Below are 13,771 nucleotides of genomic sequence, written 5' to 3' on the forward strand. Positions count from 1 at the left end.
TTGTACTGTTCACTTATTTCCTGGGGGGGAGGGAGGGGAGGGGGGGTCAACTGAAGTTCCTGTGTGTGTGTGTGTGTGTGTGTGCGTGACTGCTGTGAGTTGTACCGCTGATGGTGGGAGGAGTTTGAGGGGGGGGGGGGCGTAGACGGGAATTATCCTCACTCATCTGTTAGTGATCGTTTAGTTACGATGATGCACAATGATTCTGGGGGGTGGAGCTTCAGAGTGGGGGGAGGAGCTTCAGAGTGGGAGGAGTTGGCGTGAGGCGAAGCCATGGACCTTAATTTAACTTGTTTCCTTCGTTGTGTGTGTGTGTGTGTGTGTGTGTGTGTGTGTGTGTGTGTGTGTGTGTGTGTGTGTGTGTGTGTGTGTGTGTGTGTGTGTGTGTGTTCCCCTCCCATAAGGTTTTATTTCAGACGTTACTCTGCGTTAGTTTGTTTGTTTCACACGCTGGGATTCAGCTCAGTCTCACGATGGACAGGACAGAAACGCCTGTGTGTGTGTGTGTGTGTGTGTGTTTGATGGTCGTGGATCCATCAGGGTGCAGCACAAACATCTACACACACACACACACACACACAGCTCAGATGTGTGTCCTGTCTTTGCTCTGTGGTGAAGCTGGAGTGTGTAAGCCAGGCGTGTGTGTGTGTGTGTGCCAGTATTGATCTGCTCTCTACCAAAAAGACTTCAATCAGACGGAAAAACCATCGGTTTACTTAATTCCAGATTCTCGTGTGTAAAGTTTGTGTACTTTGTGTTGAACAGATTCTAAAGCCGAACATTGGAGCTCCTTTGATGTTTGTTTGTTACCTGATTACCATTTGACCTGAGGAGCCTCGGATTTTGCACTTGTGTGGTTGGAGGAAGAGACTGATGATGAAGATGGTGTGTGTGTGTGTGTGTGTGTGTGTGTGTGTGTGTGTGTGTGTGTGTAAATGGTTTTAAAAATATAAAACAATGTAACGATTGAGTTAATGGGGGAAAGTATTGGGTGGACTGGTGTGGTCGTCATGGAGACGGGTGGCAGCTGTGTTCCGGCTCGGCTCCATCTTCATCTAAACACCAACAGCTTCCATCTTTACTTTAGCATTAAAGCTGCAACTTTGTAAAATAACCTAAAGGAAACGGAGCGTGCAGTAACCGTAGCAACGCTTCCCGCGGCCATAGAAAGCGCTGACTGAATAATAAGCTGCTTTAGTACAGCGTCTGAGCCCAAAGACCACCATGAGAACCTGGTGAACCTCTCTGATCCGGGTCTGTGGCCCCCCAGGATCCTGGTCCACAGTGGGACCGGAGGCTCCCCTAGAGGCTAGAGATGTCTTCAATCAGGTGTGTGTGTGTGTGTGTGTGTGTGTGTGTGTGTGTGTGTGTGTGTGTGTGTGTGTGTGTGTGTGTGTGTGTGTGTGTGTGTGTGTGTGTGTGTGTGTGTGTGTGTGTGTGTGTGTGTGTGTGTGTGTGTGTGTGTGTGTGTGTGTGTGTGTGTGTGTGTGTTGCCAAATGGAGGAGGGAGGGAAAGGGATGGGTTCATTTTCGTGTATTTAAAAAGCTGGACAATGTTAAAATGCTTGAAGATTAAAAGTCGTTAGCGAAAGGATGAAGTGAGGAAAAAAGTTTGTACGTGAAATAAAAACAAAACCACCACGAGCAACGTACAATCGCCAGGAAGGAGGGAAAGGAAAGAGGAAAGGAAGCTAGCGGGTGAAACTTTACTACTTTTTTAATATTTAAGAAATGATGTGACTCTGTTGTTCTCTTGACTTATTATCCTGTGAGCAGAATGTTATTATAAACATACACACACGTACATGTAGATATCAGTGACGCCACAAACCCGACGGCTCCAACTGTCGATCAAAACGGCTGAAGTTATTTTTGTGATTGCGGGGAAACACAAACAAAACAAGAAACTGTGAGAATCTGCTGTCTGACGTCATTTTTACATTTAGTATGAAAACAACCCCAGAAAAGCTTTAGTCTAACCAGCACAAAGATGGGGGCGGGGCGGGGGGCGGGGCTTACCGGGGGCGTCGCTCAGAGAGACTATGCAGTGGCGTGTTCAAACCCAGGCTTCCATGTCCACCTCGGGTTTTTGTGTTTTTTTTGCTTTCTCTTTAAGAATCCTGACGAAAAAAAGAAGAAAAACCTAAGAAAAAAAGAAAAAATGTCCCGATATTTTTCTCCAACTGAATCGTGTTTGTGCCATCGTTGAATCGTACGACTAATAATGATAACAATAATAAACTGAAGTACCTTTATGACCTAGCGAGCGTCGGGCCGTTGTAGCAGCAGAGGAGCTCAAACGTAAAGATTTGCAAAGTCCATTTCTTTATTTTCACACTTTTTTTGGTGAAAACTGCGAATTTTACACGACGACGATGTTTTTTATAGAGATTCTATCAATCCAGTGTGTAGTTTGGATCAGCTGTAAACCTATTATGCACATCGCTTTGGGAGACTGTTGAATATCTAAATATATCTAAATATATATAAACATATATATGAATATAAACGTACAGCGTCTATCCTAATCCACGAGGGGAACGACGCCGCCGCCGCGGCTCTGCCTCGATCTTACAAAACTGAAAAACAGGATTTTAATTTTCACACGTCTTCCTCGGGTCATCTTAAAGGATTTTATCTGAAATACTTTGGGGGAAAACTGCACTTTTTGAAGGACAATCTTTATTTGTATGGGTATTAAAAAATGGACAAAAAAAAAACGAAGTCGCCTGATATTACAAAGGTATAGAAACCAACTCCAGTGTGCTGATGATGAATGTCTCCTCTGATGCTGTCTGTTCCTTTCATTTAACCCTTTGTTTCCCTTTGTTGCTTGATTTGTTCCGTATTTTTTTCCCCTTATCTTTCTGGATTTTAGTGCTCTTAAGAGAATCTGTACTAAGGTGTAGAGTAGTTTGTAGTAAAGTCTTCTGTTGGCTGTACTCGTATACTGATAACTGTTTGTAACCCAGCGTACAAAGAAGCTGTATAACTTGGGTACAACCCTCAATAAAAGACTAACAGAGACTCAGCGCTGCCCCCTGCTGTCTTCATTCACACACAGGCTGGAAACGTACAAATCAAAGCCAAATGTTCTTCATCCTGGTTTTCATGCATTTCTAAAAAGATTGTCTCCCTTTTAAGGCTCAAATAATGGATTCATGTAAATTTCAGTAGTCAAAGACTTTCAAACAAATGCTGATTTTATTTTAATTCCATTTTCTACAATTTCTCAGATTTCCCACTTGGATCCTTGAATCTGAGATGTTTTCATTTAACTCCTCGGTCACTGATGCTCTGTAACTTAGTGATGTCATGTGTCAATCATCTCTAGATGCCTTGCTTGTTTATTTTACAATGTCATAATTTAAATACTAAAGTGATCAAATCTTCCTTTAGCAGCAAACAGAAGTCAAATCATTCTGAAGAGGATTTGAACCCTCACTGTGTCGCTCTGGCTGTTGTGATGTTTGTACTCTGATCTACTCAGCAGCGTTACCATGGTGACAGTTTGTTTTTATTGATCAGTTCAAGAGTATATTACACAGAGCTGCAACAAAAGAAAATAAACTGTTTGAACATTTTTACTCTGAGCTCCAAACAAACATTTCCATTAAATACAGTCAACAACAAAAGACGACGGCGCCGCCGCGCACGCCAGCTGACGGGGTGAACGGTTTGATGACATCATCGTCGTGAGTACTTCCTGTGAGGTTAAGTTGAGGTCAACGGCACCCTGCAAGAGTAAAGTTCAGTCAGATGAAATAAATGAGATGGAGATCAGAGTCCAAACTGGACTGAGGCGAAGGTAAACAGACCTCAGGCGAGCGTCTCACTCGTAGACGTCCTTCTTGTCTGCGATGTACTGGACGATCTCTGCGGGGGTCAGCAGTTTCTCCGCCTCCACGTCAGGAAACTCAAAGCCTGCAGACAAAAAGCAGCACGAGGGACGAGAGTGAGAAACGTCAGCAGAGACGGCGAGCGGAGACGAGAGGACAGAATGTGTCCTCACCAAACTCGTCCTCCATGGCCATGATGATCTCCACCTGGTCCAGACTGTCCAGACCCAGGTCCTTCATGAAGTGGGAGCCACTCTGCAGCTGTGGAGCAAAGAGCAGACATGAGGAGGAGGACGAGGAGGAGGAGGAGGAGGCAGAGGATCAGTGGACTCGTCTCTCACCATCTCAGGGTTGATCTTGTCGTAGAGCTTGAGGACGTACAGGACGCGGCTCTCAATGCCCTCCAGGGTGAGGGGGGGCAGGTCGCTGTACTGTCGGCACACAGCGCTCACAGCCGGGATCTGAGGAGGAGGAAGAGGAGGAGCGTGAAGCACAATGTCATGGCTCAGAGCTCTGTGACTCTAGTGGAAAGAACAGAGAGCAGCTAAAGACTCGGGAGCTGTGGGCCTTGGTGGAGGTATGTGGCTTGTTTACAGCTGCGTTATACCAAGGCAACATCTGCAGACAGCGCCACCACCTGGGCCGAGACAGCGACAGGAAGGACCATGTGACGCCCTCTACAGACACCGACGCCTTGTTTTCACTCAGCGACCGGTGCTGCCTCCGCTCGGCGCTCAGTGAAGTTAGTAAAGTTAGTGAATGTAACGAAGGGACGCTTTAACTAAACAAACATGACGTCACAGCTGATGAGGCGCCTCAACACACTGTATGTGATGTAGCATGTTAGCATTAGCTCCCTAGCCGCTCCGCTGGAACGCGCGGGGCGACGGTTTGGTAACAGCGGCACGAAGCTTCATCTTCCTCTTCATCACCGACAACCACCGGCATTTCTGCTGACTGACAGTTGAAGGAGCAGCACGCGCGGTCGCGAGCTTTAGCAGCTTTAGCCGCTTAGCTCGCCCGTTTGAAAGGTCACAGTGTTCCGGTGAACTCACCCGCTGCTGTCCGAGCCACCGCGTCCTCCGCCGGTCCGGCAGGAAGCAGAGCGACCGGTGAGCCGCCGCTGGAGCCGAGACAGCGGCTCTGAGGGCGGGGAGAGCCGCCGAGGGCCGGGCGAGAGAGCGGACACACTGCTGCAGGACACGGGCCGCCATGACGGAATATGAATACTCCCAGCATGCAACGCGAACATGCGACGGGGTCAAGGGCTTTATACTGCGCATGCGCACATGATGTTTACAGTCTGTGTTTTAACATTTCTACTGTTTTGAAAAAAGATGCCAGCGATTTTTTTGGAGGATTTTACATTATATTTAATGTATAATACTTACATTGAACGTTGACCACTTCAATGTTCAGAATAATTTTTTATACATAACCTTTATTACCCTTCACGGTGTTACGTGTAGGTGTATGTAACTGCTGCATAATGTAACATGCTGACGTCATTACTGTTTATCGGTGAGATTGATATAAAATAAAAATAAAATACTTGAGAATGTTAAGTCATTTACAAAAGCTGTAACACAGAAATAAATAATAGAAATAAAACAAACCAGCCGAGGCGAACTCACACAGGCATGACGAGTCAAAAACAGAAAGCTGTCTGCTTTCTAACAGGATGTTTGTCTGCTACAATGAGGCAAACAGAACCATGAGTAGAGTGTGTGGACCTTCATATAACATACATGTTACTTCATGTTGACCCTCGTCTAAGCAGCTCTTCTATTCGTTTTGGTATCAGCAAACCGATTGATGAGTTTTTATCTGCTCATAAGGTCTGAGCGTCCATTCAGCGGGGAGGGAGCGGCTGACAGCGGAGACAGTTAGCTGCGTTAGCTTCTCCCACTCTATTGTCACCGAACGAATATCAGCTCTTTACAATTTAAGTGTGTAATCTACAGCCATGGAGTTATCTGAGATACTGTACAACAAAGCGGAGTACATTGAAACGGTAAAGAGTCAGAGAACGTTCTCTTCCTGCTTGCTACTTAGCTAATTGTTAGCATGATGGAGCTACTTCATATTGACCAGTGGCCGTGTTATCTGGTCACTAGTGACCGTGTTAGCTTGTGATAAGTGACTGTGTTATCTGGTGACAAGTGGCCGTGTTATCTGGTGACTACAAACCTTATTCCTTGTTGTTTACTTTCAGGCGTCTGGTAATAAAGTGAGCAGACAGTCAGTGCTGTGTGGGAGCCAGAACATCGTCCTGAACGGAAAAGTGAGCAAAACAAGGACAAAGTCAATAAAGGACACAGGATTTATCTGCGAGGACAGTAATGACTAATCTGTCTATGTCTCTGTCTGTCTGTCTCTCTCTCTCAGGCCATAGTGATGAATGACTGCATCATCAGAGGGGACCTGGCTAACGTCAGGGTGGGGAGACACTGTGTGGTAAAGAGCCGGAGCGTCATTCGTCCTCCTTTTAAGAAGTTCAGCAAAGGGTAAAAACCACACACACACACACACACACAGTGGGCCCCTTCACCATGTAGAGCCCATCATCATCCTCTCTCTCCCCCCTCCCTTTAGTGTGGCGTTCTTCCCACTGCACATCGGCGACCACGTCTTCATCGAGGAGGACTGTGTGGTCAACGCAGCACAGATCGGCTCATACGTCCACATCGGCAAGAACTGTGTCATAGTGAGCCCCACACACACACACACACAGAAGCAGTGTCGCCTCCTGCCTGTGGTGCAGAACAGAACAGTCACATGTTGGTCAGCACACACAAAGTTTCATCTGATGAGTGGAACAGTGTGTGTTGTTGTAGCTGATAGTGTGTGTTTGTGTGCAGGGTCGTCGCTGTGTGTTGAAGGACTGCTGTAAGATCTTAGACAACACCGTTCTCCCCCCCGAGACTGTGGTGCCTCCTTTTACTGTTTTTTCCGGATGTCCAGGTCAGTCCAGTGTCTCTCTCTCACACTCACACACACACACACACACACACACAATGTTACCTACCTACCTACCTGTGTGTAGCTCAGCTGGTGTGTCTCGTGTCCCAGGCTTGTTCTCAGGCGAGCTCCCTGAATGCACACAGGACCTGATGATCGACGTCACCAAGAGCTACTACCAGAAGTTCCTGCCCCTGAGCCAGATCTGAGCCCTGAGCCCTGAATAGACTGAAACAGAGACTGTGGAGAGCACTCAGCTCTAATGAGAGCTGAGTATCATTGTGGCTTCTTCGGGGGAGAAGATGAAGGTTGAGAAAGATGAGGCCCATTGGATCTCCATGGAGACCCAAACCTGTGGACCAAACGTTAGTCAGGGCTGCTTGATGCTGAAGGCAGCAGAGGTGCAGTGTGTTAGTGTTATAAGATCAAAGTACAGATAATAAATTAAAGATTTAAACACTAATGAGCCTGATTTGGGTCTGACTGTCACGCAAGATCGTTTCATTACGTCACTACAAGAAACATGGTCTTTACGCCTTTATGGGACACCTGCCTGCGCTCCAACATTTAAATCGTAAACAAACGCCGCCTGCAAGCAAACCCTCTTGTGATTGGTCAGAATTACACAGGAAGTTAACCTATTTACCTGGAACAGGTTTACTTCTTCAAAAACAGTCGCGCGTGCGTGAATGCGGACGCGTTTACGCACTGTCGGCTCGGTGATTGACTGAGGTTCGGATCATCGGGACCACATGGGACCACGACGGGAGCGGAGCGGCCAGACGCCTCAGGTGAGCTCGACCTTCGTGTCGATGCGCCTGTAGACATGGTCTTCATCACACTCTTCTTCAGAGCGTAGCGGGTGAGCGGGGTCGGTGTGAGTCCCGCCTCAGTTTACATCCGGCGGTCATTTTCAAACGTGCGTTGCTCGAAACCTCGCCGTCCGTGTTTCCCTCGTCTCCTTGCTCCTCTGATCAGTGAGACGGGTGAAGCGCAGTGATCCTGAGGAAGCAGCGCCCTCTGCTGGACTCAGGTGGCACCAAGATAAAGTGAAGATGAAAGCGCAAACATTGTGTAGTTTGTGGAGAAACGCGCTGACTGGAGGAGGAAACAGATCTGTGCCTTAAAATGAGACTGCATTCATCAAACTGCAACTCGATGGTCTCGTTTTATTTCTTTTACAATGTGAACCACATATATCATATCGACAATTAAATGTTAAGTATATAGATTAGCCATTTATTACCTTTGAAACAAATAAGTATGGAGAAACAGCTGATAAGTGTTGGCTTCAGACACCTGGCATGATTCAGCATTTTAACCATGTGGGGGTTTAGTGACTTGTTAAGGGGCAGAAGATTCAAACCCGCAGCTCCTCCTGGGTCTGATGAGGAGGAGGAGATGAAGAGGACGCCACCTGCTCAGAGCTGCAGCTTCGCCTCCTTCATGCATCTGGGGACAAAACGTCTTTCCTTCACGATGAAGCAGACGGTCGCTACGCTCTGTGCGGACGAGGAACATCGCCGAGTGCTGAGACACCAACCGAGGACCAAGTGTCCGACTAAGTGCCAAATAAAATCCTCAGATTGAGTTGTCTGGTCAGAGGAAACGTTTCATCTTCTCCTGAGATGTTTGAGGGCCCAGTTTACTTCAGAAGACGGATCAGGCGGATCACTTCCTGTCTCCTTCTCTACGTCTGGTCTTCTTGCATCAACAGTCGGGGGGCCGGTAGGTTCAAGTCACCGCGTCTTTCTGTGTGAAATGTGCTGAGACCTTCAGGTTCTTCAGATGTTCTCCTCAAAGAGAAGTTTTGTCTTTGCTGCTCTGGATCTCCACGGGTCAGACGCTCACGCCGCAGTTTGAGCTCCGCCCACTGCTGCCGATCAGAAGCAGAAAAGGCAGAGGAGGCGTCTCAACGTGAGCCCGCCTCCTCATGGTCCGATCTCAAACCGCCTCCTCCCGTCTGTGGTTCTGTTAAAGTGCGCAAAAACAACTAACTATGACCGAGCAGGAAGGGTCGACCAAACGGGAGCAGAAGGGAACAACACAAGTCAAAGAACGAGCTACATGCTGCACACCAGGCATGAAGACTGAAGAGGGGAAGGAGCAGAGGAAGAGGAGGAGGAGGAGACACCGGCGCTCACTAGCCTTCATCCCTCAGGACCAGGTCGCCCTTCGTCTCAGCTTGAATTCATTTCAATCTGCCCCACTTCACCGCGTGGTTCCTGAGTTCCTGCTGTAACAGCCAGAGAAATGGGCGGAGTCTCGCGTTCCTCTGCATCTCCACCTGCAGGCGGGAGGTCACGGCCGCTCGGCGAGTCGTATGGGCCCCAGGTCTCAAAGCCGCTGCGGCCCAAACCCACCGGCCCTGAGCCTCGCTGCTGGACGGGACGCCGCCGCCTGCCAGGACGCCGTCTCACAGCGCCCAGTATGTGCAGAGAGGTGGAAGCAGGGGGCGATGGTGTCTGAACGTGTCTGCACGTCCACACGGGGGGCAAGAGGAAGGGGGGGGGGGGGCGGCTACCAGCAGATATAATGGAAGAGCCGATTTGTTTGCATGAGTGAAGCTGTGAACCTAAGTGCAGAACATCCTTACTGCAACTCATCAGAATAATCACACCTCACAGGAGAGAGCAGCTGCTTTCATCGTAACACAAGAGGGGGGGGCTGATGTCTGCAGGACACGCAGGACACGCAGGACACGTACGTCCCTTCCATTGTCAGAGAGCAACAAAGATGGAGAAAGAGCAGAAAATTAAATTGGCTATCAACAAATCAACAAGTTAACACTGGTGGGTGACAAAACCAAAACAAACCAAACTGTGACCGGCTGAACTAAACGAGTCAAGAGCCTGAGACTGGAGTGAGACCAGGCTGCAGAGCAGGCAGGAAGAGGAGAGGAGGAGGAGGAAGATGGTCATGTACGGGGGAGGGGGGACAGAAGAGGAGACGAGTCGGACAGTGGAGTCCAACATTTGGCGAACAAGTGGAGTCACCCGGTGAGACGAGTCGGTCGTGGCCTCGCTTCCTTGTTAAGGTGGCGGGTGAGGATGAGTGCAGTGAAGGGAGGAAGGTCACAGATGCGTTCTTCCCTGAAAGCAGCACAGTGTCTCCGCCCCTCTGACGTGTCCCGCCGTGAGCGGGCCGCCCTCCTTCGTCGTCTCCTTTCCGAGTGGGCGGAGCGTTCGGTGATGTCTTCCGCACTCGGCGTGTCGCGCTCGTGACTGGGTGAGTTTGAGTTAAAGAGGAAAGGAGACGAGGAAAAGAATTGATTCACCATTTAAACCGTCTCGTCCCCGCGTCGCTTCGGTCTCTGTTCAGAGTTCTGTCCGTCTGTCCGTCCGTCTCCTGGACTTAAAGGCTCACAGCACCCGACCCGCAGCCGGGGACGGATCAGATCATCCTGTTGCGTTTGTGAGTGGGGGAGTCCGTGATGACGTCACTGCACTGGGTTGAGTTTCGTTTCCTGGCTCCTCCCCCTCCTGCAGAGGCGGAGCCTGTAGAGTCCAGGTGCAGTGCCATCTCCTCGGAGATGAAAGTGTTCAGGTCCACGTCTTGCAGACCGTTGCGCCTGCTGCGGCACACGGGGCCCACGCCAGAGGAACCGCCGCCGCCAGTGGCGCCGCCGTTACTGCTGCTGGCACTCACGTGTGTGGGAGACCCGGGAGCACCGGAGCGCACGCTGATGCTCGCCATGGCTCCGCTCAGACCTGGAGGAGGGATGGAGAGAGAACAAATGACATCACTAAACATCGCAATGTGACTAAGCCCTGCTGAGGAGAAGGGCCAGCACCTAAGTCCACTTCCTGTTGGTGCTTACGTACAAATGAACTGACCTTTAACCTTGAAAACAACAGAGATGTACACACACGCCTGTAAGCTACACCGGTAAATACCCAGAATGCTTCAGGCCTCTTTGAGCTCAGCCACACACACACACACACACACACACACACACACACACACACACACACACACACACACACACACACACACACACACACACACACACACACACACACACAGTTCCCTCTTTAACTTCCCTTCTCTGTTCCTGTGTGTGTGTGTGTGTGTGTGTTGGTCGTGTCCTCACCATGCAGAGCGATGGCCTCCCTGAAGGGCTGCAGGTCCGCCTCCACAGACGAGCCCGTCTCTGCCGCCGCGTTGGCCCGGCTGGGGGCCATCATGGAGAGCCGTGGGTTGGCTCTGCCGCTCCTGGGCGGTGGCGCTTTGCCGCAAAGGAAGCTGATCAGGTCCTCCCTGCGGATGGTTCTCCTGCGCTTCTTTACCCAGGCCAACATGTCCTGTGAACCCACAGAACACCGGGTGAGATGTCAGCACCACAGCTGGTAACACTCAACATCTGGCTGCTCAACATCAAACCCTCATGACCAACAGCAGAGGTGAAAGAACAAACCAACCTTATTCCGGCGCTGGTGGCCGATCTGGATGCCCCGATCAAAGCTCCTCTGATGGGCCTCCACACTCTCTGTGGGCACGGCAACAAGACACACTTCAGTCAAGACTCACACAACAGAGAGCACATCTGTCTGAGGAACATGAGGATACAGCCTGTAACATCCAGGCAGGTGCTGCTTTACTTTACACCACTATGTTCACTAAAGACGAGGCTTCAGACCCAGCAGCCTCTGCACTGTGATGTTACACACAGTTATGTGTGTGTGCTTCACACTACAGGCTCCTGTGCTGCATGGAGGCTGGACATCACAGGGTTAATGCTCACATAAGGGATCATTTCAACTCAACTACAGTGTGGCTGTGATTACATGCGTTACACCTTACATCACGCTGCAATTAAGGCAATGACTGAACATTGTGTGTACATTTAAGTGACACACACACAAACACACACAACACACAGCAACCCCCCCCCAGCCCTGAGACACACAGATCCATACACAGCACCCATGTGTGTGTGTTTACAGCTGACCTACAGGTGTGGACGTCCACAGGTGCAGAGAGAGCAGAGCAGCACCTGTGGGCTGAGTCAGCAGGTGGCGCTGTGCGGAGGAGCTCACCTTTGTACAGGTTGGTCACAGCTGTAGCAGCGTTCTGGAATGGCACCCACAGTGACAGACCCTGCTGGTGGCACACACGGTCTGTGGAGAGACACACACACACACACACAGATTACAGGGTGGACATGAAGACCGCTTTCATTCGCCATTTTGTCTCATGTGTACAATCAGCAGAGAAGCTTCAGCATCTAAATAACTGAAGGCCGACCGGAAAGTAGCGACACAACAACTTAACTGCCTCATCAGCAGGAAAGTTACAGAACATACTAAGGTGGATACCTCTCACAAGTCCGACAAGTCGCACCGGGAGATAATACGGTGACGAAAACAAACCTGAGGGTTTGTAGAGCAAACAGCGACCTTACAGCGGAGCAATAACAGCCTCGCCATTTTGTGATTATAACGCGCTGCTAATAAACGCGCTCACTCAGCAGCTGCTCGAGTTTAAAGGCGATCTAGAGTGTCGCGGTGTGTTCGTTACGTGTCCACTTCGTCGGTGTAACCGACAGTACACCGGCACCGACAGAGTGAAGCTGGTCTGTCATCTGGGAATGTCGCGTAGCTACGATTGTTGTTATCGCCATTTTGTAGCTAGCCCGGCTAACCTCGCCTTGGCTAGTAAACACAGCCGCTTACTGACACTACAGCAGATGTTAGCCAGCTTAGCACCGCGTATTCTCCCGCTGTTTGGGTTCATTTGCTACAAGCTTTCTAAACTGAAACTCATTTTCAACCCCAAATAATGTTGTCAGTGTAAAAAGCTAAATTTAGTGTTGAACCGATCCGCTGCTAACGTTAGCTTGTGGGTCTAGCGAGCCCCGGAGAGGCGCTAGCCCGCTCTGCGCCCGCGCGAGGCGGCTTCACTTAGCCCGCTGCTAACCGCGGCCACTGCCGGCTCAGTCCCCCCGCACAAGCAGACACAAAGCCCCGTATGAACCTTTGTAGAGCTGCGCCACCGCGGTCGCAGAGTTCTGGAACAGGTGCCACAGCTTCTCCTGCTCGTTGTCGGCCTCCTCCTCGCTCGGCTCCCTCTGCTCCGCCTCGGCCAAACACTGCCGCTCCCATTTTGAGAACCAGTGCTCGGGTCCGTGTTCCTGAATCTCAGAGTCCCCGTCTTCCTTCTTCTCCTCCATTTAATGCACCAAGTCTTTGGGGGAAAATACACTTTTCCTGTGTCAGTGTAGGGTATCTGGGCAGAGTACAAAGAATTATGTGGCTAAATTCATGAATAATACTAATGTTTTCACTATTTCGCAATCCGGTGAAAGCTCATCCAGCTGCCACCGTCTGTGAAGCTTCGCAAACTATTTTCCTTACTTGCCGACGTCGGTCTATATACAATGCAAACTACCTTGTTAGCGTGTTGGCCCCGCCCTATGAACATACACGAGTGGTGGTTGGTTGTGTGTTTGGTGAAGGGCGGGGCTGGGATCATATGCCGACATGTGATTGGCTCTTACACAGGTCAGTCTTAGTTGTGACACAAAAGAACCTCTGAAAATTCCTCTTTATTGAAGCTTGCGTGAGAGCGCAGGTTTTACCGTGAAAACTACAAAACGCTGTTTGACGCTTTCTCCACTCTTCTCCTTCATTTTGGAAGCTTATTATGTTTAGAAAAGAATAGGGTAACTCATCATTCGCCCCTGTTTCACGTGTCGCTCGTGATTAGGTGATAATATTTACCCATCAGTCATTCCACAGTGGAAAATCTGCCTGCATGTTCCATTTTAAATATTGAAATTTAATAATGACGTCACATGACTTCAAATAAAGTATGGTAACTAAACAATCGCATGACCATAGCAACAGTTAATCCACATAGAGAATCCTCAAGAGAGTATGAACCTGTGTGTCTGTGACATGAAGGAAGGCTGTACACAAAGAGAGGTGACGGTGAGTCAGCTCAGGAAAACACCGACATCTTGCATCAGC

At 49.5% G+C, this 13,771-nt stretch overlaps 4 protein-coding genes across 9 annotated transcripts in view; 2 read left to right on the forward strand and 2 right to left on the reverse strand.

Moving 5' to 3' along the window:
- The window catches only part of LOC142990034 (trinucleotide repeat-containing gene 6A protein-like), a 32,285-nt gene extending 29,258 nt beyond the window's left edge, over nt 1–3,027 (forward strand). For all 6 annotated transcript variants that reach the window (XM_076139751.1, XM_076139753.1, XM_076139750.1 and 3 more), the window contains one exon: nt 1–3,027. This exon is cut by the window's left edge and continues 2,291 nt beyond it. The gene's annotated coding sequence lies outside the window, so the exon portion shown is untranslated.
- Nucleotides 3,028–3,185: 158 nt separating this feature from the next.
- Nucleotides 3,186–5,082, reverse strand: ndufab1b (NADH:ubiquinone oxidoreductase subunit AB1b). Its single transcript, XM_076139756.1, has 5 exons — nt 4,895–5,082; nt 4,181–4,300; nt 4,013–4,100; nt 3,819–3,924; nt 3,186–3,736 (listed from the first exon to the last, which is right to left on the reverse strand). The coding sequence occupies exons 1-4, from the start codon at nt 5,051–5,053 to the stop codon at nt 3,833–3,835; spliced, it is 459 nt and encodes a 152-aa protein (XP_075995871.1). The 5' UTR covers nt 5,054–5,082; the 3' UTR covers nt 3,186–3,736; nt 3,819–3,832.
- A 467-nt stretch (nt 5,083–5,549) lies between these two features.
- dctn5 (dynactin 5) lies at nt 5,550–7,263 on the forward strand. The gene is made up of 6 exons (XM_076139747.1): nt 5,550–5,853; nt 6,055–6,123; nt 6,228–6,346; nt 6,435–6,546; nt 6,701–6,803; nt 6,912–7,263. Exons 1-6 carry the CDS (start codon nt 5,806–5,808, stop codon nt 7,007–7,009), a joined length of 549 nt encoding a protein of 182 aa, XP_075995862.1. The 5' UTR covers nt 5,550–5,805; the 3' UTR covers nt 7,010–7,263.
- A 695-nt stretch (nt 7,264–7,958) lies between these two features.
- LOC142990036 (HUWE1-associated protein modifying stress responses-like) lies at nt 7,959–13,165 on the reverse strand. The gene is made up of 5 exons (XM_076139757.1): nt 12,777–13,165; nt 11,840–11,920; nt 11,222–11,289; nt 10,894–11,104; nt 7,959–10,510 (listed from the first exon to the last, which is right to left on the reverse strand). The coding sequence occupies exons 1-5, from the start codon at nt 12,970–12,972 to the stop codon at nt 10,194–10,196; spliced, it is 873 nt and encodes a 290-aa protein (XP_075995872.1). The 5' UTR covers nt 12,973–13,165; the 3' UTR covers nt 7,959–10,193.
- Nucleotides 13,166–13,771: the final 606 nt, after the last annotated feature.

This window comes from Genypterus blacodes, unplaced genomic scaffold (genome assembly GCF_046128005.1).
Source record: "Genypterus blacodes isolate CSIRO-AG114 ecotype Tasmania unplaced genomic scaffold, CSIRO-AGI_Gbla_v1 ptg000448l_1, whole genome shotgun sequence".
Classification (NCBI taxonomy): domain Eukaryota; kingdom Metazoa; phylum Chordata; class Actinopteri; order Ophidiiformes; family Ophidiidae; genus Genypterus; species Genypterus blacodes.